We start from the raw sequence: 24,566 nt of genomic DNA, 5'->3' as shown, positions 1-24,566 counted from the left end.
AACTATCACATGCCTCACAACATGCAGATACACCTAATGAAACAGAAGAAAAGGAAACATATCACATAAAGCACATACACCCACAGAGGGAATTAGTACACATACAAAATAGTGGGGAAAATTGCTGCTCTGAAATGAGACCCCTCGTTAAAACGGAATATAGATACCTGAACAAGGAGGATTTTGACCCCCACATAACCTCCAAAGAAATACCATACACTGCTACTGAATTGGCCAAATTAAAGAAAGAATACTCACGTCTCCCACAAGAATCTGAGACCGAGTATGTCTTTAGAGTTTCACTCACTGGAGGAGATAAAATTAAATTAAGTGAACAAGAAGCCAGTGGGTACTGGGGGCTTGGAGTTTTCCTAACAACTGGAAACTCTCGTGTTCCATGGTCTCTGACACAGCATGCAGCCTACTGGGCTGGGGGACTTAGCCCCCTAGAAAGAGGTGATCCTCTAGCCATAACTGGCACCCCAGACCAACTCCTAGAAAACATTAAAAAAGCTGCCTGCTTGCAAATTATACAGGAAATAAAATTCACTGCTGGCCATAAATCACCTATGCAATTACCTGTAAATGTAAAACAATACCCTCTTCACTCTGGTGCCAAAAAAGGGCTCAAACTGGTTATTCAGGACTTGCAAAACTTCCCTGTATGGCAAATCCAAAAACCCAAACCTGACACTGTAGCTGTGTACCAATACATACATGATGTATTGATAGGAGAAGAAGAAAAAGAAGAAGTGACGGATGTGCAACAGAAAATAATTTTCCACCTAGAAAGCCCTAACTTGCAAATTGCCTCAGAGAAAATTCAAAAACCTTCTCAGGAAGTGAAGTTTTTGAAGACAGACACTACTGGGACTGCCCCCACTGATGGGGTGGCCCAGAAATCCTCAGTAACAGAAGGAACTGTAAAAAATCTGGCAATAACAGAAACTGAGAACTTGGGCAACAGCAATGACAAACCTGCCTCAGTAATTAAAGTAGCCTCTGCTTTCTCCCCCAAACAATCTTTGTTCACTAATTCTTTGTTCACTGATGCTTCTGCTGAGCAAATTATTGCTGGGGGACGGGGTGATTCCTGGCTTGGAGTGCTGATGGTTATTTGGGGTGTTTTCCAGCTTGAAGTGCAGAGTGCCTCTCTTGTTTGCAACTACACTGACTCTTATGCTGTGTTTAAAGGAGGTACAGAGTGGCTTCCTTCTTGGCAGCAAAATGATTGGGAAGTTAACAGAATTTCTGTCTGCATAGTTCCATCATTTTAACCTCCTGCCTCTTTGTGGCAGATTCTGTTGTGTTTACTTTTCACAGAATAACACCATGGAATGTGAAGGTTAATTGCTGAATCCCTCATCAAACTTGTATACAGTTAAGCTGTGTTTTATTTTGTGAAAATTTAAAATCAAAGTTGAACTGTTGTACAACTTTTCCAAAAAAAATTATGTGTGGGAAAAACAATACAAAATATAAAAGGGAATTCAATGTTAATGTTGTAACACCTACTACCCAACCACTAAGCCAAAAATTTTTGAGATTGGACCTTGGGTAATTCGGAAAACTGGCCAACAGAAAATATTGCTTAATTAGGCATGGTCTTTTAAGCAAGTCAAATTGCCAATGCAAAACAATGTCTCAGTAATTCAGTCAGCTTGTTCACCTTTTCTTGGCGTGAACAAACAACCTGGTTGCAAAACCAGGAGGATCCTTTCAAGAAACAAACAAGAGACATAACCGGTGTTGTGGGAACAGGATTGGGAATTTTAAATAGCATTGATTCATAGGTATTAATGAATAAATTGGTTGCCACCACCAGAGACCTGACCAAATTAAAACAACCTCTGCAGTCCTCTTTAACAGCCCTGGGGACACAACAGTGGCTATTATCAAACATTTTACCAAATTGGGAAAAAACAAATGTAAATGATCATAAATTGATAATTGATGCTCTTGGTACTGCTCAAAACAACATCTCCTTAGCCCTCAGCTGTATCCAGGCACAGCTTTGGATGCAAACAGTTGTTGCCTCAATTATAAGGGAAGGGGAAGAAGGCAGCTTCCCTACTGAAATTCAGACAATAATTTGGGAAAACGCTAATGATTTTGAAAGGAAGTTTCAGTCCTGGTGGAATTTGGTAAACTTTACCTACAAGCCCAGCACAAACACAGCCACAGCCTTTGTGTTGACAATACGCAACGCTTCAGTGCATTTGATACACCCCATCATTGCATTAGGATTGAATCACGATGGAACTATTCTCTATCCTTTCAAGCATAGAGAATGGGCCCATCAAATTGGTAAAAAATGGCAAACTGTTAATTTGGAATCTTGTGTTGTTCGGGAGCAACAGGGTTTCATTTGTGAAAGCAATGCCATTGTGGCCCAAGACATCTGTTTAGACACAGAGCAAAATATCTGTCATTTTGAAATACACCTTGATGAGACTCCTGCAACAGTGCTGGTGTACATAGGAAATGGATGTGTGTGTGTAAGAACTGCTTGCAACTCAGTGTTTGTAGAAAATGTAACAGAGAATCTAAAAAATAATTTAAATTTTTGTGTTTGTAATTTTACCACGATCATGGGCTGTGACTTTTCCTATACTGTTCCAGTTATGTCTCATCACCTTTTGCAATCCAATTTTACACTGAGTCATCAGTTAGTGCCTGCTCCCATCGCGATGAACCTCACTTTGATTAAACAATTGCTGCTTCACCAGGACTTAATTGGAATCTTGGAAAAAATCAAGAAAAATGGACAGAAGACCCTGGTGACAGTTCATCACGATGTGAGAGAAATACATCGGGTTTTAGAAAGGGTAAAAGGAGATGCTGAACTCAGGTGGTCGGATACTCTTTTTGGGTGGTCACCTACTGCTACCGGCATCCTAAACAAATTATGTCATCCCATCGTTGTGCTTTTGATTTTGGTTTTAATCAGTTTTGTTTTGTCAGTCATTTTATACATCCTGAACTGGAGAATGGTAAAACGACTGACACAATTGGCATCAACAATGGAAGCACATAATTTGATGACTACCCCATCTGCTAAAGATTCCCCTAAAGTTATTGACACCAGACAAATTACAAGAGCAGTGAAAGTCAGGCCTTTAACAGCACACTGATTAGAATTGTTTGTTGCTTGTTATGATTGGTATGATCAGTTTTAGTAATGTTAAGCTTTTGATTAAGATGGTTTTGGAAAATAATTATTTTAATTATAAAAACATATTATAGCGGATACTGATTTGTTTTAATTTTAATTGTTTGAATGTTATTTTATTAAATAATTTTGATTCTAATTGTTAAGAATTTTAATTGTTTGAATGTCATTTTATTGATTTTGTTTTGATCCTAATTGTTTGAATTTTAATTGTTGAAATATTATTTCATTGATTTTGTTCTAATTGTTTGAATTGTAATTGTTTGAATGTTATTTTATTGATTAATTCTGATTGTTTAAAAGATATTTTAGCTAATATTATTGTGATTTTTTTGAAAATTTATTTTAATCAATTTTGTTGTGATTATTTTTCACTATTTTCCTGTTTATTTTCCTTCCTTCTCCTTTTCCTTTTCCTTTTCCCTTTTCCCTCTTATCCCCGGTTTTTTGTTTTCCCTTTTCCCATTCCCGGGATGTGCTACCAAGGGCAGGTCCTGAAAATGCTACAACGTCACAACATGATGCTGATGGAGTTTCTCAGTGACGCTCGTTGGTCACGGGGTGATGTGAGAGTCCGTCTGAGCCTCTCGTCTGTTTCTGCCCAACGACCCTCGCCTGAGGCCTGCGCTGGCCAGGGATGGGAGGAACGCCAAGTGACTGTTCCGCAGGTGATGCCCACCAGGACTGGTTTCTCATGACAACTAGTCACGGGGCGCTGACTCAACAAGTTCCCACAGATGAGAGACAATGGACTGGTCAGTATGGGCTGCCCTGCATGTGTTCATGACGACAAAGATGGTTTGGTGTGCCTTGAAGCGTCCTGTTTCCACCTGTTGCCCCGCGTAATGAGCTCCACATACAATAGTCCATAAATCTTCCCACCTTTTGGCCAGAAGCCACTCGCTTTGGGAAAGGACTATAAAAGTGACTTTCGCAAAGGAGACCCCCGAGATCTCCCCAGACGGCAACAGACACCTACTGGCTGGCTCCACGAGGATTCGTCTGCCCGACTTGGTAGCTATAATCCCGACCCCCCTTTTCTCTCTCTCTCTCTCTCTCCCTCTGTCCCACTATCACATTTTGGTTGGCACTAAATAAAGTGCATTTCTGTAGAAGTAAACTGGTTTTGTCCCCTGCTGTGTCTTTTGCGCTCTAAGATCCATAAAAGAACCAGTCACGACTCGCTCTTGAATTGGGCGGACCGTGACAGTATAACATGTTTACAAAATTTTCCCAATACAATACAATTTTATTAAATGGTCCAGCCCTGACCCCATCCAATCCATAAGTGCCAACGTGTCACCCAACATGGATGACAGGGAGAAGAAGGAGGAAAAGGTGTCCACCCCCCAAATTTTCCATCTTTGCCACGTATCCCTTTTCATAAACATTCCCAAAAGTCTATTTATCTATGTTCTAACAATCTAATTTACACTTCACTAATTTTGGCAGCTTGTTTCCATTCTCCTTGTGCTGACAACTACCCCCAGGGGTTAGAATTCAGCACCTGTGACACCAGGGTCTCACTCAGAGTCGTTGAGACCCTTGCCAGGGGGGTTTTGAGATCCCCCAGGAGTCCAGGGGTACGCCCTGGGCTCCCACAGGACAGAGAGTGCTGCCCAATCCTGGGCACCTTCCCGAGGCCTCGCAGGGGTCACGCTTCAGGTGCCGCATTCCCGGCACCGAGTGGGGACATTATGGGCTCCTGGAGACCTGGCACAGCCATGGGCACCCCTTCCCACAGCTCTGGGCTGACACCCCATGTCTTTGGAAGCCTGGGAGTGCTGGGCTCAATTCCAGGGATGCTGCCCAGCTCTGAGTCTTGCAGCCTCCCCTGTACCCCAAAGCATGAGGGCCAAAAGGGACCCCCTTGTTGAAGTCACCACCCCTCAAACCCAGCTGCAGAGCAGGAAAAGGAGGAGATGCCAACAAGCAGGAGGGGAGATGCCCACAAAACCAGCATCCTGTCTGGCTTTTAGGGTCTTCAGCCTGTCCCAGTGCTCCACAATAGTTGGGGCTTGAGTTGATTCCTTGACTCTCTCATATTCCTTTTCTCCAATTATGAGACATAATTGAGGCTTCTCCTGGAGAAATGCTGGGGAGCACAAAGAAGGAGCTCAGTGGCACAGAGACCCCAACAGCTCTTGGTGTTCCCTAGGCTGCCTGAGCTGCCCACTTGGCCACCAAGCCAGACCAGAGCAATGCAGGAATCACTGGTGAAGCCGTGGGGACCTGGCTCTCTCGTTTTGGGGCAAGGCAGGAAGGGAAAGTATGGTGCAAGTGGCACCGGGCTGGGATACAGGGGGAAGGATTCCCAGGGGTGGCCAGGGCACACAGCCAATCCCTGCTCCCAGAGATTCTGGGATGCTGCACTGACAGCCATTCCCCAAAACCCCTCAGGATTCAGGCACAGTCTTACATGAGGTCCCGGATCAAGTCCTCGGTGATGATTCTGGTGGTCTTTGGTTTGTATGTGATGGAGGGTGTGATCCCTTAGGATCTTTAGGCACATCCTGAAGGGTCACAATGGGGCAGCTGGTGTTAGTGCTGTTTGGGAAAGGTTGATGTGAGGGATCCAAAACCCCCACACTCAGCTCTCCTTGAACACTCACTGATCCTGGGAGGAGCTCTGGACCCTCGGGGGCAGGACAGAAGGGGCCAGAGGGATTGGGGGTCAGAGGGAGATCCCAGCTGAGATCCCCAGGGGAGAGACCTTGGGAATGACGGACGGGAATCCCAGTGGGTGAAGCTGCTGACGGAGGGGGAGGGGGCCCCGGCACGGAGGGACCGGGACCCTGTGCCAGCAGCCGCGGCTGTCATGGCACTGCCAGTGCCGGCGCTGTCGTAGAGTGTGGGAGGTGTGACAATGTCCCTGAGACTGTCACAATGTGATGGAACCGACGGCTGGGATGTGTCTGAGCCCATCGTGACAGCGTGCCCGAAGCCACTGTCATGACATGTCGGCAGTGACTATTGCCAGGCAGCTTCCCCAGCAGCTCCCGGGACTCACAGGATGTCCTGGAGCAGATATGGGATAGAGGGCAGGGGGTGGGTGTGGAAGCTCCAGAAGCTGGGAAGGGCAAATCCAAGGGATGGCAGAGATGGAATTGCTGCAGCCAAGAGGAGCCCGAGGCTGCGAGAGGAACAGCCCTGCAGGGAGGAAGGAGGGGCATGAGGGGCTCGGAGATTCCCTGGCAGCCCATGGGGGTCCCCGGGGAGCAGAGACCCCCCTGCAACCCTGCAGGAGCCCCTGGCAGAGCAGGGGGTGCCCAAAGGGGCTGTGATCCCGTGGGAATCCCCTGCTGGAGCACTTCGGACAGAGCTGCAGCCCATGGGAAGGACTTGTTCTGGACAAGTCCCTGGAGAAGGGTCTCCCTGGAAAACAGGGACTCCACCTTGGCTGAGCAGTGGCAGAAAAATCCTGTGCTGAACTGCCCTGGAACCCATTCCCAATTCCTTGTGCAGATGGAGAGAGGAGAGCCTGGGAATGAGTTTGTGTGTTAAGAAGGGTTTTTTGACTTCTCCTTATCCTGCTCTGATCTTATCAGCAATAAATTCAATGAAAATCGCTGATTGTGAGCCTGTTTCTCCCGTGGCAGGATTTGATGAGCCATCTCTCCTGGTGCTTGTCTCAAACCAGGAACCCTTAGTTCAATTTTTTCTCCCTCTTCAGTTGCAGAGGGCAGAGAGACACCGGTGGGTGTGGGGGCATCCGGCCACTGCTACCCACAGCAAGGCAGGAAGGAGGAGGAGGGAGCTGGTAAGATTATTGAGCAGATTGCTGTTGTCTGCAGCAGTTCTGGGGCTCTCTCAGTGCCTTGGGGACAGGCACCAAATGATCAATTGCTGCATTTCTGGACTGGTTCCCTCACAGCTGCCCCTGCAGGGGGGGTTTCCAGCCAGCCCTGCTCTGAAAACCACCAAAGGGCCTCACAGAGCCACTGCTTGGGCTCACACTGGCTTTTTGTGCTTCTTGCAGGGCAGAGCAAACCACAGCCAGGCCTTTTTTGGCCACAGAAAAAATTCTCACCTTTGCAGCAGCTCGAAAGCTGCGAGAATCAAAGCCAAGGGGGAGGGGGAGCCTCAGGTCCTGGCTGCCACCTGGGGCTGGCCAGAGCAGGGCTGGCCAATGCCCATCCCTGGGCACTGGGGCTGGGCCATGGCTGGGCCCAACACTTGGATGGCCACTGGCTTCAAGGAGCAGGAGTTTGGGAGCTCCTTCCAGCCTGGGGCTCCATTCCCCAGCTGCTCTTGCTGGCTCAGATCCTACAGGGGACAAATGAGAATGGGGAAGTCAGGAATCCCCAGATTCACCATCCCCCAAAACTGGACCCTCTTGGGAAGGATGTTCCCCTGGGACAGGATCCCCTCAGACAGGACCCCCTGGATGTGCCCCCCAGAACACAACCTGCCCCTGTGTGACTCTCAGCACAAACAGCCTCTTCCTTCTGCTGCTGGGGAGAGAAAGTGAAAGTGTTGGGGGGGCACAGTGGGCACCCCAATTCCCCACAGTCTCACCAACCCTCCCTGCACACCCCTCAGCCTCTTTTCTCCCTCTCTGGGCTCCACCTAAACCGTTCCCTGCTCAGGTCCTCCTCAGGAACTGGGGATGAGGAGGCATGGCACAAAAGTAAAGAAAATAAGGAAAACAGAGAAATAAAGAGAGGAAAAAGTCAAGAGCAGGGAAGGGCATAGAAGCAGGACTACCCAGGACCCCCAGGTGATGCCTGCCCAGTAAAAGAGCACCCCAGCACTGAGCACTGGATCACCCCAAAATCTGAGGCACCCAGGGAAGCAGCTGTGCCCCACGGCCACACCCAGCCACTGACCATCCCTGGCACCCCCATTCCCCTGGGAACCCAACAATGGAACCCTCATTCCTTACTTACCATCACTCTGGGACCCCCATCCCTGGGATCCATCCCATGGTCACAAAACCTTTGAGGACACGTTGTTCCCCGACTCTCATCCCTGAGTCTGAAGCCACTCAACACATGAGAACCTTAATCCCATGGGACCCCATCGCAGGAACCACAGTCTCCTGGACACCCATCCTTGGTGTCCGCCCAACCCTAAACCCCTGCAACACCTCAGCCTCCAAATTCTGGCAAAATCCAGTCCCCAACATGTCCCACCATCACTCCCATGTCCCACAAGGTCCCCACCCTGCCCCCATCCTGTCCACACCCTGCCCCCACCAAGGGCCACCTACACATGAGGATGAGACGTGACCTTGCTTCCTGTCCCTTCATCCCAAGAGCCGCCAGCCAGGGGACGGGTGGCCCCAGGAGCAAGTGACAGCCAGTGCCCATGACCGGGGACACCGGGATGGCCGGGAAGGTGGCGCTGCTCCTGTGGGGTGAGTGCCCCAGGCACGGGCCTGACGCCCTGGGGATGGGCCCTGGTGAGGCAGAGAGTGGTGGGGAGGGGGCACAGGGGGGCTGTGGGGTCCCCTGAGGTCCCCAAGGCCAGCAGAGCCAGGACATGGGCATGGAGCCCTGTTTGACCAGAGTCATGGGGTGGCCATGGAGACAGGAATGGGGGAACAGGAATAGGAGAACTGGGATGTGGGGATGGGAACAGGGGGACAGAGATGTGAGGACAAGGATCTGGCCAAAAGAACCTTGGAGCTGGGGCAGCTATGGTGACAGGGACAAGGAGACAGGGATGCAGGGACAGGGACAAGGGCCACATCCCATCCAGATGGGGCATGGGGACAGGTGCCATGGGAACGGGATCATGGCCACAGGATCATGGGGCTGTGGCCATGGGGACAGGTGCTGTAGGGCTGGGGGAGGTGACCTGTGCACACATGGGGTGTCCACAGTGTCCCCATGTCCTGCCTCAGCCCAGGGTGACCGAGGTGTTCTTCTCCTCAAAACCTCCGTGCTGCATCAGTGTTCCTGTGGGGACAGTTTGGGGACAGACACCACACCAGGTCCCCCAGGTGCTGCTGTCCCAGCAGGGCCACCCCCACCCAGCCCTGTCCCTTCTCCCTTCCAGCCCAGATCCTCGGCCTCGCTGGTGAGTCCTCGGGGGATGCCGTGTCCCTGCCCTTCTGTCCCCAGCCCCGTGGTGGCCCTGGCAGGCTGGTGTCCCCTGTCACCCGCAGGTGCCAAGAGCACCCAGCTGCTGGTGGATCCCCCCTGGACGCCGGCGGTGCTGTGGGACCGGGTGACACTGACCTGCCAGGGCTCGGGGACCGATGGTGCCACCACCTGGTACAAGGACGGGCAGCGCTGGCGGCAGGAGGGACCCAACAGCTTCACTGTCACTGAGAGTGGCACCTACACGTGTGTCAGACCCGGCAGTGGGATCAGCCTCCTCGTTGTGGTGTCAAATGGTGAGGGGGGATCTGAAATGATCAGACTGGTTTCCTGATAAGTCTGGGTTGGCTCCACGCCATGGGTGGCCTCACACCCCTCGAGTGGCCAGAAACTGTCCCCTCCATACATAAACATCCCAGTGCATCCCAGTACACCCCAGTGTGGTGGGACCCCCATGGTGACAACTGTGCCATGGGGCTGCTCCTGATGTCCCTGGCACCCTCCTGTGCAGTGGACACTCCACCTAGGTGTCCCCAGTGCCATGGGCACCCACTTTGGACCTGTCTCGGGCTCCTCATTGTGACGGGACCCTCCTGTCCCACAGAGCCGCTGGTGCTGCAGGTGTCAGCAGGGGCATTGCTGGAGGGGGACACAGTGACACTGCGCTGCCGGAGCCGGCAGGACAATCCTGTCACCAGGGTGCAGTTTTACAAGGACGAGAAGGATCTCAGGGGGTCCCTCAGGGGAACCGAGCTCTCCCTGTCGCCCCTGGAGCTGCACAACAGCGGGACCTACCGCTGCGGTGGCTGGGTGGCACCAGGAACGGCACTGTCAGCACCGGTGACAGTGATAGTGCACGGTGAGCACCCCCACGGCTGGAACCCCAATATCCTGACACCCCCAAAGCCACTTCTCAGTGGACTCAGAGTCACAGTTCTCACCCCTATCTCCTTCCCAGAGCTCTTCACGGTGCCGGCACTGAAGGCTCCCCCTGAGCTCATCGATGGGTCTCCCCTCAATCTCAGCTGCCTCAGCACCCCCAGCCCCCTGCGGCCCCCAGCCCCGCTCCGGTACCGCTTCTACCGGGACGGGCAATTGGTGGGGGGCCCGCAGGGGTCCCCGCAGCTCCTGGTGCCCGCCGTGGGGGTCTCCCACTCGGGGAATTACAGCTGCGAGGTGCGCTGCGAGGGGGGGGCCGTGCGGAAGAGCAGCGCCCGGCTCGGCGTCACGGTGCGCAGTGAGTGCGGGGATGGGCACGGGGAGCCCCCACAGCCCCCCCAGCTCTCTCATCCCTGCTCAACCCTCTGTGTGCCGCCCTGCTCAGCTCTCTCCCTGGGTCCCTGCATTGCTTTCCCTGTTGCCTTCATCCATTGCTGGGGTCCCTCCATTGTCCACAGGTCCCACCATCCTTTTCTGCATCGCCATAATCTTCCCTTCAACCTTTTCCATGTGTCCCCCCCCCCCCGGTCTCCGAACCACCTTCTTCCTCACTGGGTTCCGAACCACCTTCTTCCTCACTGGGTTCCTCCCTCCCCTCCCTGATCCTCCCTCTCCCTGATTCCCTCACTGCTCCCTGGTTTCCCCCACACCTCCCATGTCCCCAATCCCTCCTGTGTCCCCCTGCAGGGGTCCCGCTCTCGGGGGTGTCCCTGTCAGTGCAGCCCCCCGGGGGACAGGTTGCAGTTGGGGACCACCTGGTGCTGAGCTGCACGGTGGCCATGGGAACAGGTCCCCTGTCCTTCTCCTGGCACTGGGGGGGCTTGGGGACACCGCTGAGCACTGGCCCTCGCCTGGAGTTTCGGCATGTTGGGTACAATGACAGCGGCCAGTACCAGTGCCGAGTCAGCGATGGGGACAATGTGGTCGAGAGCCCCACACTGAACGTCACAGTCCTGGGTGAGTGGGACCCTTGGGCTGGGGGTGACCCTATCCACAGCATCCCAGATTCCACACATTCCCATTTCACCTCATCCCCCCCATCAGTCCCAGCCCAGCCCAGCCCAGCTCACAGCCCCCACCACTGGGTGTCACAGACCAGGGCAACTGGGACCATCTGGCTCCAGGTGTCCCCACTCAGGACATCCAAGCCATGCGTACCTAACCCATCTGTCACATCCCCCACTGCACATCAGGTCACATTCCCCCTGCTGAACGTGACCCTCCCAGGGCTCTGAGACCCTTGGCACTGGGTTTGATGCCTCTGCTGATATGCCTCATGGCATCCATCACATTCCACCCATGCCATTCCATCCACCCCACCACCAGGTGACAACCATCCCCCTCCTTGGACACAGCATCCCTCATCCCACCCTCACCTCATCCTCATCCTCCACCCCTCATCCATCACATGCCATCATACCACACCACATGATGACCCTCAGCACCACGAGGACATTGTCCTGGGTGAAGGAACCCCTCTGTCTCCAGGTGCCACCATGCAGACTCCCTCATCCCCTGCCACAGTGTGCCAGCCCCTCCTCCTGGCTTCAGCCCTTTCTCTGTCCCCACAGTGCCTGTGACACCACAGGGACACTGGAACAGAGGTGAGGTCACACGGGGTCACTGGGATTGCAGGACCTCTGCAGTGACAGGTGACCCTGATGTGTCCCTTTTGTCCCCAGCAGTGGCTGCAGGCCTTGGCGGGTCCCTCCTATTCCTGGTTCTGCTCGTGGGTGGAGCTGTGGGCTGGCACCAGAGGATTAACATGAGTGAGTGACAATGGGGACAATGGGGGCCCCGGGAGAGCTATGGGATCACCTAAATGTGGGGATAATGGTATGGCATCCACAGTCCCTGCCATGGGCTGTGCTGAGTGCTCAGGACCTTTGCTCAAGGACCTGAAGGATTTGGAGTGGTGTTGACCTTGCAAGCATTTGAGGGAATCTTTCAGTGATCCTGGAGGAATTTGGAGGGTCCCCTCCCTGCCAGGCTTGAGCTTCTGGAGGCTGAGGAAGTCCAGAGCACTGGAGTGGTTCAGGGGTTCTGGAGGCACCAAGGAAGCTCAGGGTTGCTGGGGGATATTGAGGGTGCAGTGGGGTTTGAGGATCCCTGAGAGGTTTTGGATCCCTGAGGACCCCACAGTCACCCCTCCCCTCTTTCATTTGCAGCTGACAGGAAGCAACAGAAAAGGTGAGTGTGATGCTCACACCAAACTCTGGCTTTTGACCCCAACCCCCAGGACCTCCCACTCCCACCCACATATCCCATTTATTCCCTCAGGGTCCCCCCACAACCCCCGGCCCCCCCAGAGGAGGGGGAGGTGCTGTACACCCACGTCGTGAGCACCAAGCAGACGGGGGGTGAGTCCGGGCTGGGACACATGCAGAGGGACATGTCACCCATGAGTGTCCCCCTGCCCAGAGGCCATAGCCAGTGTCTCTCGCAGTGTCCCCCCGTGCCACCACACTCCAGGATCCCCAGGTGACCTACGCAGAGCTGCCAGCAACCCATGGGCAATCACGGGAATGCGGGGACATCTATGGGAATGTGCTGTGACACTCTGGGCACGGATGGGACTGGGGCACTGGTTGCACTTGGAGCACTGGGGGTACTGGGGTAACCCCATCATGTGGCAGTCACACACGTGTGTCTCCCGCACTGCTCCCATTGGAGCCCAACATTCACGGGTAGGAGGGTACAAGTGGGGGGTCACGGGTGAAGCAGCACAGGGACACTAAAGCTCCCCACACCCCCAAAACCCCCAAGGGCTTCCTCACCCCCATTGCATATATGGCTCCCCATTCCATATTCAAGTGCTCCCAGAATTCTCAGACACTTCCCCATTCCCTCCCTACTGTGCTCCCAGTACCCCCAAGGGCTCCCTATTTCCCCTCCCAGTGCCTCTCCATTGCTCCCAGTATATCCATGGGATTCTCATTCTCCCTCCCAATACCCCTGTGCTCCCAGCGACTCTGCAATGCCCCTCTCAGCACTCCCAGTACACCCACAGCTCCTAATCTTGCTCCCAGTGCCTGGGGAACACAGGACTTGTTGTCTTCTTATTGGCACCAAAATGCAGCTTTTTGGTTCAGCTGGCAGTGGTGGTGTTTCTTTGTTCAGCTCTGTTGAGCTTTAGGAATGGGATTCTGCAATGTTGGGCTGCCACTAGAAACCAGTGCTCAGGATTCCCTTCTGCCCTGTCTCAAACCCCTCCTCTGCCGTATTCTCCACGCGATGATGTCACAAATGCCCTGGAGGCGTTCCAGAGACTCTTCCTTTTCCAGAGCAGTGGGGATCAGGCTATGGCACAGGGTGGGGGTTAGGGACAGGAGAAATTGGATGTCTCAAGACATTTTGGAACACCTGAATTTGGCAGGGCTGGTTTAGGCCTTGCTTTTGGTGACACAAGGCCCTGTGTGTCAGTCAGTCTGTCAGCCATGGCACACTGAGGACAGTGGGATGCTCTGCCAAACCCATCTCCGGAGTGGCCAAGTGACCAGGAGTTCCACCTTGGAATAGGGGCCTTGAAGGCCCCAGGGCTTTAAAGGCAGAGCATGAGGTGGCCAAGTGTCTGAACGTGTCTTCTCTTTGAGTATTTGCCCCATTCATGCTGGAACCCACGAGTTGGAAACTGTCTTGGTTTAAAAGAAAAACATCTGCCAAGGAAAGCAGGAACCTTCCTGGAATGGAAAGAGAACCCATCCTTCCAAATTTTTATAACTGTTGCAATTATGGGGCTTCCAGGTAAAAATTTAAGAAAAGGAGCAACAGGTAATTCTTAGGAAATTTATAGAACAGAACAGAACAAACACCAAGACAAGACAAAAAATATCGAACCAGCTCAGGGCTGTTTGTTCATCCTTGGTGCAGTTCTGGCCACAGCTAGTAAAGGGCGATGTAGGGAGCACTCCCGGCCAGCAGGGGGCGCTGCAGGGAGCACTCCCGCCCAGCAGGGGGCGCTGCAGGGAGCACTCCCGGCCAGCAGGGGGCGCTGCCGGGAGCACTCCCGCCCAGCAGGGGGCGCCCCGGTGCCTGCTCCAACCCCTCAGGGGCCATGGCGGCCTCGGGCGGGAGGGACGAGCCCAAATCGCTCCTTTGGCAAACTCACGCTTTGCACCAATCGGTGCCGGCACCAGAACCGGCAGCGCCCGGGCAGAAGAGACGAAGGCAGCAGCTTGGATCCTGGTGCCCAGTGGCAGCGCAGCAGTGTCCCGGCCCAGGCACACACCCTGCACAACACCCGCCACCGCTCTCCCTGATGGGAATGCAAGGAAGGCACCATCCAACCCCAGGCAGGTCTCAGGCCCACAGCAGCACCTCTCGTGCCTTTCCACCACAATACCTGAAAACGCTCAGCCTCTCACTGCCTTTTCCTCCTTCAGCCCTGGCACAGCAGCTCTGGGAATGTTGAATTCCCCTGGCATGTTGAGGAAAGCAGGTGCTCCTTGCTGACACTGCCAGGGCTCCTCAGGGGCTCCACAGCACATTTGGAGCTGCTGCTCTTCCTGGGCCACTGCTGGTCCTGACACAGCAGCCACGGGAGGAGGAGAGGGAGCAGCAGAGCCTTAATGAGCTGTTGTAATTATGGCAGGGGTTCCTAAAGGTCACCTGTGCTGCTGAACCATCCCTGTGCCCAAATACACGGCTCTGCTGCCTCTCCCAGGGATTTTGGGCTACTCTGGCAGCACTGGACACATTTTGAAGCTCAGATGCCCCCAGCTTTGCCCACAAGAAGTTTTTTGGCTGCCGGGATGTTCTTGTGGAGCTTCTCCCCTTGGCCACTGCACAGGGATGGGCATTGGCCAGCCCTGCTCTGGCCAGCCCCAGGTGGCAGCCAGGACCTGAGGCTCCCCCCACCCCCTTGGCTTTGATTCTCGCAGCATCCGAGCTGCTGCAAAGGTGAGAATTCTTTCTATGGCCAAAAAAGGCCTGACTGTGGTTTGCTCAACAACCGGACCAGGACCCTCCTCCTTCCCGAGCTGAGCAGGCAGAGCTGAACAAACCAAAACCATTTCTCCCAGTTTAATCCAAAAGTTGTGTTTTGTGTCCAATAAGAGGGACAAGGTTCCTGTGCCCCCTGGCACTGGGGGAGGGAAGAGAGCGCCTGGGGGTACTGGGAGCACAGGAACGCGGAGCTCTGGGCAGCCCCACATGGGATCCCCCACCCGTGGCCACCTCCCGGGCAGGGTGGGCAACCACGGGAGCCAAGGGCAGGGGGAAACATGGGGGGTGCCCTCAGGCAGGGATCTCCAGTGCCCCCAGTGTCTCTAGTGTCACAGCTCATTCTCGTAGCTGTGACTGGGGTCCCGCTGTCACCCCTGGGGTCCTGGCAGATCCTCATGGTCACCTGGGGGATGTGGGGGGGCCTGAGAGACACTCTGGGTTTGGGGCCCTGGGTGGGGGTGACACCCGTGGGTGACGTGTCCCTGTCCCCCCCCCCCCCATACTCACCCCCTGCCCACTCGGTGCACACCACACTGGGGTCCAGGGTCTCCCCCTCCTCCAGGGCTGTCCTGTGGGAATAAGGGGGGGTCTGGGCTGTGTCTGGGCAAGTGGGAAAGAGGAGTCCCAGCCAGAGGGCCCCCCCCCCACTGGTCATGGGGCTTCCTGGTGACTGCAAATAAAAGGGGAGAGGGGGACTGTGGGGACCCTGGGACCTCTGAATCTTTCTGGGACCTCAGCTGCTCCAAACACCCATGGCACCCCCAAATCCTTACTGGAGCCCCAATTCTCACCACACCCCTCACTGCCCCCAAACACTCCAAGCACCCCTGAACCCCATGCCACTGTGCCCCTGACCCTCCCAGTATCCCTGACCCTCTGAACAACAAAACTCGAAGCCTGACAGGGAGGGGCTACCCCCAATCTCCCCCATGACCCCAAAAAATCCCTCAATATCCCTGCAAGACCTCCAAGAGCTCCCCAAACCCTCCAGAATCTCCCAGTGACATGCCAGTGTTCTTGAACACACACCCAGGGATGTGTCTGGGGCCCAGCCAAGACACTCCAAATTCTCCCCACAAGGCACAGGATACATAGCCAAGGTCACCATGTGTGGGAATCTCTGTGTGGGACGGTCATCAGAACAAACTCAGGCGCTCTCTATATTCTGGTCTTGAAGTTTGCAGTTTATTGTAAAGGGCGTGGGTGCAAAGGGTCCTGCTGAGAGCTGCCAGCTGCAGCTCAGAGCAGGACAGAAAGAGAGTGGGGGTAAGGAGTTCTAAGAGATAAGAGGGGGGAGTAAGAGGTAAGAGAGAGAGAAGTAAGAGGGTGATGTAAGAGAGCAATTTTCCCATTTACAATACAATAAATCTTCTGTGTTGAATATTCTAATTTCCACTAACCAATCTAATACAAGATACAAATCCTCTAACATTTGCATACAACCTGAGAACCCTCAACCTCCGTGTAGACCTGCAGCCCACCTTGTCCCACCATCCTTTCTGGGAATCCCCAGCCCTGACTTGGTGCCCTCATCCATTCCTGACTGCTTTTCCACATCCTCCCCTCCCTGCCCGGATGCCCGTACCTCTCTCTCAATTCCCCTCTCTGCTCCTTGGTGTCCCTCCCTGAACTCCACATCTTTCCTTTAGGTCCCTTTCCCGGATCCTCCATCTCTACTCCCCCTCTCCCTCTTTGTGGTCCCCTTGCCCCTTCCCGGGCCCCCCAGGTCCCTCACAGTCCCTTGGTGTCCCCCATCTCCCACAGAGGTTTCACTGTCGGGAGCGTTCCTGTCGGTGCAGACCCCATGGGACAGGAGGCACTTGGGGACAGCCTGGTGCTGAGCTGCACGGTGGCCATGGGGACAGGTCCCCTGCCCTTCTACTGGAATAGGGGGGGCTTAGGGGCACCACTGGGCACTGGCCCTGCCTGGAACTGGGGCACACTTGGGAGAATGACAATGATCACTACCACTAGAACTACTGTGGTCACTACTGAACCAGGCCCGGGTCAGCAACGGGCACAGCATAGCCGAGGGTGTCCCCCTGAACATCACCGTCCTGGATGAGCGGGACCCTCGGGCTAGGGGGGACCCCACCCAGAACATCCCCATCCCTCCTGCCTCAGCCCTGTCTGTGTCCCCGCAGTGCCCGTGGCCAATGCCACCATCACCCCCGGTCCCCTGGCACTCCAGGTGTGCCCAGGTGACCCCGTGACCCTGCGCTGCTCGGTACAGGTGGGCTCAGCCCCTGTCACCTTCACCTGGCTGCACAACAGGCATGAGGAGGCCAAGGGTCCCCTCCTGGAGCTTGGGGCCGTCGATGTGGGACATTTGGGCACCTACCAGTGCGTGGCCACCAACCAGCTGGGACAGGACGGCCACCGCGTGTTCCGGGCACTCAGCCCAGAGCTGGCCCTGGAGGTGACACCACAGGGAACCACTGGACACCACTGGAGCACGGGTGGGGTGACACGGGGTCACTGGGATGTTCAGGAGCCCCGGGGTTCAGGGTGACCCTATTGTGTCCCCCTCTGTCCCCAGCAGTGGCTGTGAATGTCAGCAGGACCCTCCTGTACCTGCTCCTGGCTTTCATCGGGGGCTGTCAGTGGTGGCACCGCTGGGATGGGTGACAATGGGGGGACATGGGGGTCCTGGAGTGAGGGAAAGCCCCTAGAGTTGGGGCAGAGATCAAGCAGCACCCAGGGCCCCTGGGCTGGGGAAAACTGAGCCCACAGTTGTTGGGAAGGATGAATTAGGAAAACCTTATAAATATGTGTGCTTAGCAAAGGATTTTGAAACCATAAGCGAGATAGAAATGACAGCGGTTTTCGACTGTGTGGCTGAGAGCAACAATGTGAATGCTTGAAGGCCTTTTCCTTTGTTTAGATAAAGCAAAAGACCACAAGTACCAACAAGCCAGCAGAGACCATCTCCAGGCATCACAGGAAGGAGCAGAGATGAGCTTTATAGATAAGAAAGCAGCAAAACATCATAATATAGTAATTTCTATAGGTTGTATGCAAATGTTAGAGGATTTGTATCTTGTATTAGATTGGTTAGTGGAAATTAGAATATTCAACACAGAAGAAGATTTATTGTGTTGTAAATGGGAAAATCGCTCTCTTACATCACCCTCTTACTTCTCTCTCTCTTACCTCTTACTCCTTGCTCTTATCTCTTAGAACTCCTTACCCCCACTCTCTTTCTGTCCTGCTCTGAGCTGCAGCTGGCAGCTCTCAGCAGGGCCCTTTGCACCCACGCCCTTTATAATAAACTGCAAACTTCAAGACCAGAATATAGAGAGCGCCTGAGTTTGTCCTGACAACCGTCCCACAAAAAGATTCCTGCACACAGTGACCTTGGCTATGTATCCTGTGCCTTGTGGGGAGAATTTGGAGTGTCTTGGCTGGGCCCCAGACACATCCCTGGGTGTGTGTTTAGGAACACTGGCATGACACTGGGAGATTCTGGAGGGTTTGGGGAGCTCTTGGAGGTCTTGCAGGGATATTGAGGGATTTTTTGGGGTCATGGGGGAGATTGGGGGTAGCCCCTCCCTGTCAGGCTTCGAGTTTTGTTGTTCAGAGGGTCAGGGATACTGGGAGGGTCAGGGGCACAGTGGCATGGGGTTCAGGGGTGCTTGGAGTGTTTGGGGGCAGTGAGGGGTGTGGTGAGAATTGGGGCTCCAGTAAGGATTTGGGGGTGCCATGGGTGTTTGGAGCAGCTGAGGTCCCAGAAAGATTCAGGGGTCTCAGGGTCCCCACAGTTCCCTCCCCTTTTATTTGCAGTCACCAGGAAGCCCCATGACCAGTGGGGGGGGGGGGGGCCTCTGGCTGGGACTCCTCTTTCCCACCTGCCCAGACATGACCCAGACCCCCCTTATCCCCACAGGACAGCCCTGGAGGAGGGGGAGGCCCTGGACCCCAGTGTGGTGTGCACCGAGTGGGCAGGGGGTGAGTATGTGGGGGGGGGGACAGGGACACGTCACCCACGGGTGTCACCCCCACCCAGGACCCCAATCCCAGAGTGTCTCTCAGGCCCCCCGACATCCCCCAGGTGACCACGAAGAGCTGCCAGGGGTGACAGCGGGACCCCAGTGACAGCTACAAGAATGAGCTGTGACACTAGAGACACTGGGGGCACTGGAGATCCCTGCCTGAGGGCACCCCCCATGTTTCCCCCTGCCCTTGGCTCCCGTGGTTGCCCACCCTGCCCGGGAGGTGGCCACGAGTGGGGGATCCCATGTGGGGCTGCATATGAGCAAAGCAGCCACAGAGCCACGAGCTGGAATTGTGGGAGAGATACAGCCAGTGAGCCGGGGAGACAGTGGCCATAGGGGACGCCATGGTAGCCACAAAATCGGTACCTATGTGGTAGGAAAAAAAACCAAAATCACAGACTACTGGAGGGACTGCGGTTGCCACTGCAGCCCTCGCTGCCCCCCTGAGGTTGCCAGAAAACTTTTGAACAGTGCCTCCCGTGTCTTTGGCTCTGTTTCTGTCCCCTTTGCCCACGAATGATGGAAAGATTACCTTTGAAGTTCGTTTTCCTGTTGAAAAGTCTGCTGGAAAAATGTTATAGTCGTGTGAGATGTTACATAATGATTCGTATCATTATAGAAACACAGCATGGGATCAGTATAAACAAGAATATTGAACTTAAAGCATGGACATGAGACAGAGGAAAATATAATAATTTCATTATATTTGTTAAAATGACTTTGTTGTGAATTACTGGCCTTTGCTGTTATGTGTTTTTTGCCACCATAATTATGAATTGTATCCACTTTTTATGGATAAGGAAAATGCAAGCTTGTGTGAACATGGGAAGGCTTATTACTGCTGTTACCTGCTTGCTAAGAGTGTAACCTGAGAACATGTTCAAGCCTTGTCCAGCCCTGGTGGGGGCTTGTAGCCGCTGTTGCTTGGAATCCAGTCAACATGTTCGGGCTATCCCAGCACAGTAGGCATGACAGCACTTAACAAGAACTTGCCTAGAAAAGGGGCAGTGACCAGGGCTAGAATGGACGTGTTGGTGGAGTGCAGACTCCCTGCATCCCCAGCACTGCTTGCCTGTTCCTTATCATGGAATTAACAAACTGCCTTATTGATTAACCTACCTGATTGTTGTAATTTATAAAATAAATTGTGATCTCAATGTGATGAATTTCCATTTTTCAGGGGAAAAACTGATGCTGGGAAAAAACCCTACCTTTGGTGTCTCCTGGGGTGACTCTTGCCTTCTCCTGGGATAGGAAATTCATCAAAAGATAAGGCACGGGCAAGAAATTTGAGCTCGCCCCGAGGAAAATTGCAGTAAATTACCTGTGATTTCTTGTGCAGGAAGATCCAGGCAAGAACATGGGACTGTGAGTATCGCTTGGTTGGGTGGTGTGTGACTGGTGTCTGTCTGAGATGCAGCAGTTACGGGCCGAGTGCTGAGTTCTTCTAACCTCAGTTCTGACTTCTCACGAGACAAGCGGCAGGTGAAGGAACAAAGTGAGTGAAGAGGGGACTTCTAAATAAAAATGGGGGCTGGGAGAGCTTCTCGAAGGGATTTAAAATAAAGTCAGGGGCCAGGGGCGTTTGTCAAAGGGATTTTATTTAAACAGTCAGGGGCCAGAGGCACTGAAGGACCGACCAGTCAGGAATGGGTCAGGTTTTTTCAGAAAACCAAAGAACCCAGGTACCAAAGGTTCAGATAAGAATCAGGGTTCATGTAAGAACTGGGATACAAAATATAAAGGGAGTCAAGGGTTTCCTAGCACAGTCCATAGTAGTGGATTACTAGGAAACAGGACAAAAGTAGCGGACCCAAAACATTGCTGGATTGAGGGATGAAATTCCGAAGAGCATCCAAGGTTGTCCAACAAAAATGTGAGAACAAGCAAAGAAAAAATAAGGGTTTTCTTTGCTGGGGGGGGGGGGGGGGGGAAGTGTGTTGCAGTTACCAGAGAAATTAGTTAGAAAGAAGAGGCAGAGGCCAGGGATGAACTGGAAAAATGGGACAAGAAGCAGGTAGGATAGGTTTGAAGAAAGAAGGAAAAGTGCTGGCAGATATGCCCTGGGAGGCTTAGATTTGCCAGCCCTTCAATGTATTTGTAAATTCAGGAGAATCGAGTGATCCAAAGAATGGGGAGAATGCCATGTGTTGGGCAAGAGACACAGAACCCCTGGAAGTAAAACTTTTTAAAAGATCAAAAACCCCAGAGATAGAGCAGAAAAGAAAAAAAAAAAAAAAAAAGAAAGAAATATTGCCTTCCACCTGGCTCCGGTTTTGCCCTAGCCTTGGCACCCGAAGCTTTTCCCCCGGTGCCTGCCCCAGCCTCCATCCAGGCTGCTGCGGGTTTTTCGCAGGTTGCTCCAGCCGTGGCCCGGCTGCCCTGGGCTCCCCGCCCGTGCCAGCACAACCCACGCCGGTTCCTCTGCCTGTCCCCTGTCCCTCCCAGGCGCCACCAGCCGCGTGTGCACGGGCCGTGCACTGCTCTGGGTGCTGATGGAGGCTCCTCGGCGGTTCCCATGCCAGGCTCTGTCTCCAACCACTCTCCCCACAAGTGCTGCCTTCTGCCCCCACCTCTCTCTCTTGGGCACTCTCAGGTCTGTTACTAAACCCCTCCCTTGCCACTGCTCCCTTAGTGACTCCGGCTCCCACTGCCCAAAGGAAATCCCTCTGTAAAGGAAGAATATCGTACCAAAGTGCTGAGAGTTCAGCTGAAATCCAGAGACATCCTGACAGTCCCTCCCATCCCACTACTCCTAAACATTCCTGTTTTAGAGGCGGGGAGAAGGGAAAGGGTGAAGCCCTGGCACAGTCAAGATACCAGGAGCAGGCTGAGAATGCTTGTTTGTGCTGTGAAGAAAAGATACACTGTGGAGGGAGGTGCCCTCAGCTGGGAAGGGATCTGAGAGTAGTTCGGGAGGTACATCTGGAAGAAGATGGGGAGATCATGGGCTCTATCATCCAAAGCCTTTAAGAAAACAGGCCCACAAAAGAAAGTATTAAAATTTATAATAAATACTGGAACAAGATGAACTTGTGTAGTAAGTGTTCAAAAAAATGTGATATGTGTAGTAACACTGTGGAAATGGCAGGAGAAAGGGAAAAGGAATTTGAAGTTGCTGTCATTAATTAAAGGTGCAATAATTAAAAGTAAAACCAAAGTATGGAGGAGAAATATCTTACTAATTACTCAAATAAGTAATAACATATTGAGAAGAAAAATTTTCAGACACCATTAGGAATAGGGGTTATACCAGAAGGAGGGAAATAAAAGAACAAGCCCTCCTAACAGGAAAAGATACATCTTAATAGTTCATCCAAATGTTTAAAAATAAAAAGAACGTCAGGATATGTCTTAATTAATGAAAAAAATATGCAGACAATCAAAAAAGAAAAAGGAAAATTACAATCAAATTGGTTAATATAATTTTACAAATTGAATCTTAATGTTCCAAAAAGAGCATTAAAACATTTAAAAAAAAAAAAAAAAACATAAAACAAAAAAAAAACAAAAAACAAAACAAAAAAAAAAAAAAAAAACCCGACAACATTGTGGGAAATATCAATTTTACTCTTAGGAGGCAGTGACTTGATAAGCCGCTGTGCTGAGGGGCACAATCCCCCCTTCACACGCTGCCCCAGCTGTTGGGGATGTGCCCAGGACAGTGTTGGCTTTCTGTGTCCCCAGTGCACGGTAGCTCAGCCACAGCATGCTGAGCTTCTTGTCACCCCATGCCCCAAATCCTTCTCAGGGCTGCTCTCCCTCCATTCCCAGCCCGGCGCTGTCTCGGTGCAGGTGCAGCCCCTGCCTTTGGCCTCGCTGAACCTCGTGGGCTCGGCCCGGACCCGCCTGCCCAGCCCGGCCCAGCGCGGGGCCAGCAGCCCCTTCCTTCCCCCAGCCCTGCCCTGCTGCAGCCGCTCCCCAGCGCACAGCCCCGGCTGCTCCTGCCCACTCCACCCACGGCCGAGCCTCTCCTACAGACCCTTCCCAGCGCCGCCCCAGCGCCCCGAGACCCGAGGACACGGCCCGAGACGCTCCGGCCGCCCGCCCCTCACCGTCTCTGCCGCCGCCAGCGCCGCAACGACGAGTCAGCGCAGCCGCGGCGGAAGTGACGCACTGAGCCACGCCCAGCGACGCGCTGTGCCCCCTGGGAAATGGAGTCCAGAGCCGCGCACACGCGGAACTAAAATAAACTGTATTTACACAGCAGAGTTTCGCAACATTATACATACAGCATTCATTTTATTATTTGCGAAAAGTCAATAATATAATATATTCTTATAATAACGATGGAATCGCATAAAATAGAAGCAAGCCCCCCAAAATACGCTGTGTAGTTCAGAACAGCGAACAGAAGGTGGCAATCTTACTCCATGGAAAACATAAATTACAAAAATCAAAAAAATCCTAAGTGACGGAACTCACCGTGTGCAAAATGCGGAGGGATTTCGGGAGGGGTTCGGGCAGTCTCGTGACTATCAGGATGTCTGTAAAGCCGAGGGAGCGGTGCCCGATGGAACGTGTCCATAGAGGGACACCCCCAGCACGTGCCCGGGATCGGAGCTGATGCCTTAAATTTTAGTTTTCCTATTTTCCAGATTCTGCACTGCCTTAGTGTGTGACTCTGAACTCCATGTAAAGTGTTAGGAGGTTCTCCTCACAGTTCAGTCAGACAAAACAATCCTTTTCCAGCCCCAGGACCAGGGACACTGTGGCAGCTTCAGCCTTAAAAAGTATAATTTATACAAAAAGTGCAAACAGCAGTGAATTGATGAGAGAAATATGGGAGGGTGGGATTGCATAACCTGGAACTGGAATTGGACAATTAACCCTATGGAAATGGACCAAAAGTTATAAAACTGTGAAAACTCAAGACTTGGAGTCCAGCTTGGGTGAAGCCTCTTGTACTCCCCAAGGTATATCCGTGTAATACTCTTACTAAATTCTATTTTATTCCTTTAACTCTGTCTAGTGTCTGTTCCAGGTCAGCCTCTTTGGGTATCAGAACAAAGGGGTACTTTAACAGTTAAATGAATTTATTTGGATCAGGAAGAGGAGCCCTTGGTGGGGTTTGGGGGGGTCCCTTGCTGAGGGTTTAATGAGAGGAGTTGAGATCCCCAACCCCTGCTGGGAATTTGGGGTGTTGAGGGGCTGAGGGTCCCTTGCTGAGGGTGTGTCACGGTCCGCCCAATTCAGGAGCGAGTCGCGACTGGTTCTTTTATGGATCTCAGAGCGCAAAAGACACAGCAGGGGACAAAACCAGTTTACTTCTACAGAAATGCAATTTATTTAGTGCCAACCAAAATGCGATAGTGGGACAGAGAGAGAGAGAGAGAGATACAGAGAGAGAGAGAGAGAAAGGGGGGTCGGGATTATAGCTACCAGGACAGGCAGACGAATCCTCGTGGAGCAGCCAATAGATGTCTGTTGCCGTCTGGGGAGATCTCGGGGGTCTCCTTTGCGAAAGTA

At 52.9% G+C, this 24,566-nt stretch overlaps 1 protein-coding gene across 1 annotated transcript in view; it reads left to right on the top strand.

Annotated features, from left to right (window-relative positions):
* The first annotated feature begins 8,461 nt into the window (after nt 1-8,461).
* The window catches only part of LOC306815699 (Fc receptor-like protein 2), a 122,953-nt gene continuing 106,848 nt past the window's right edge, over nt 8,462-24,566 (top strand). The window contains exons 1-2 of the mRNA XM_079332259.1: nt 8,462-8,531; nt 9,071-9,196. Coding sequence (XP_079188385.1) covers nt 8,483-8,531; nt 9,071-9,196 — 175 coding nt within the window. The 5' untranslated portion in view covers nt 8,462-8,482. The remainder of the gene's footprint in view (nt 8,532-9,070; nt 9,197-24,566) is intronic.

The sequence above is a fragment of the Erithacus rubecula genome, assembly GCF_903797595.1.
Source record: "Erithacus rubecula genome assembly, contig: scaffold_192_arrow_ctg1, whole genome shotgun sequence".
Classification (NCBI taxonomy): domain Eukaryota; kingdom Metazoa; phylum Chordata; class Aves; order Passeriformes; family Muscicapidae; genus Erithacus; species Erithacus rubecula.
The sequence above is the reverse complement of the archived record's forward strand: the minus strand, read 5'-3'. Positions and strand labels throughout refer to the sequence as shown.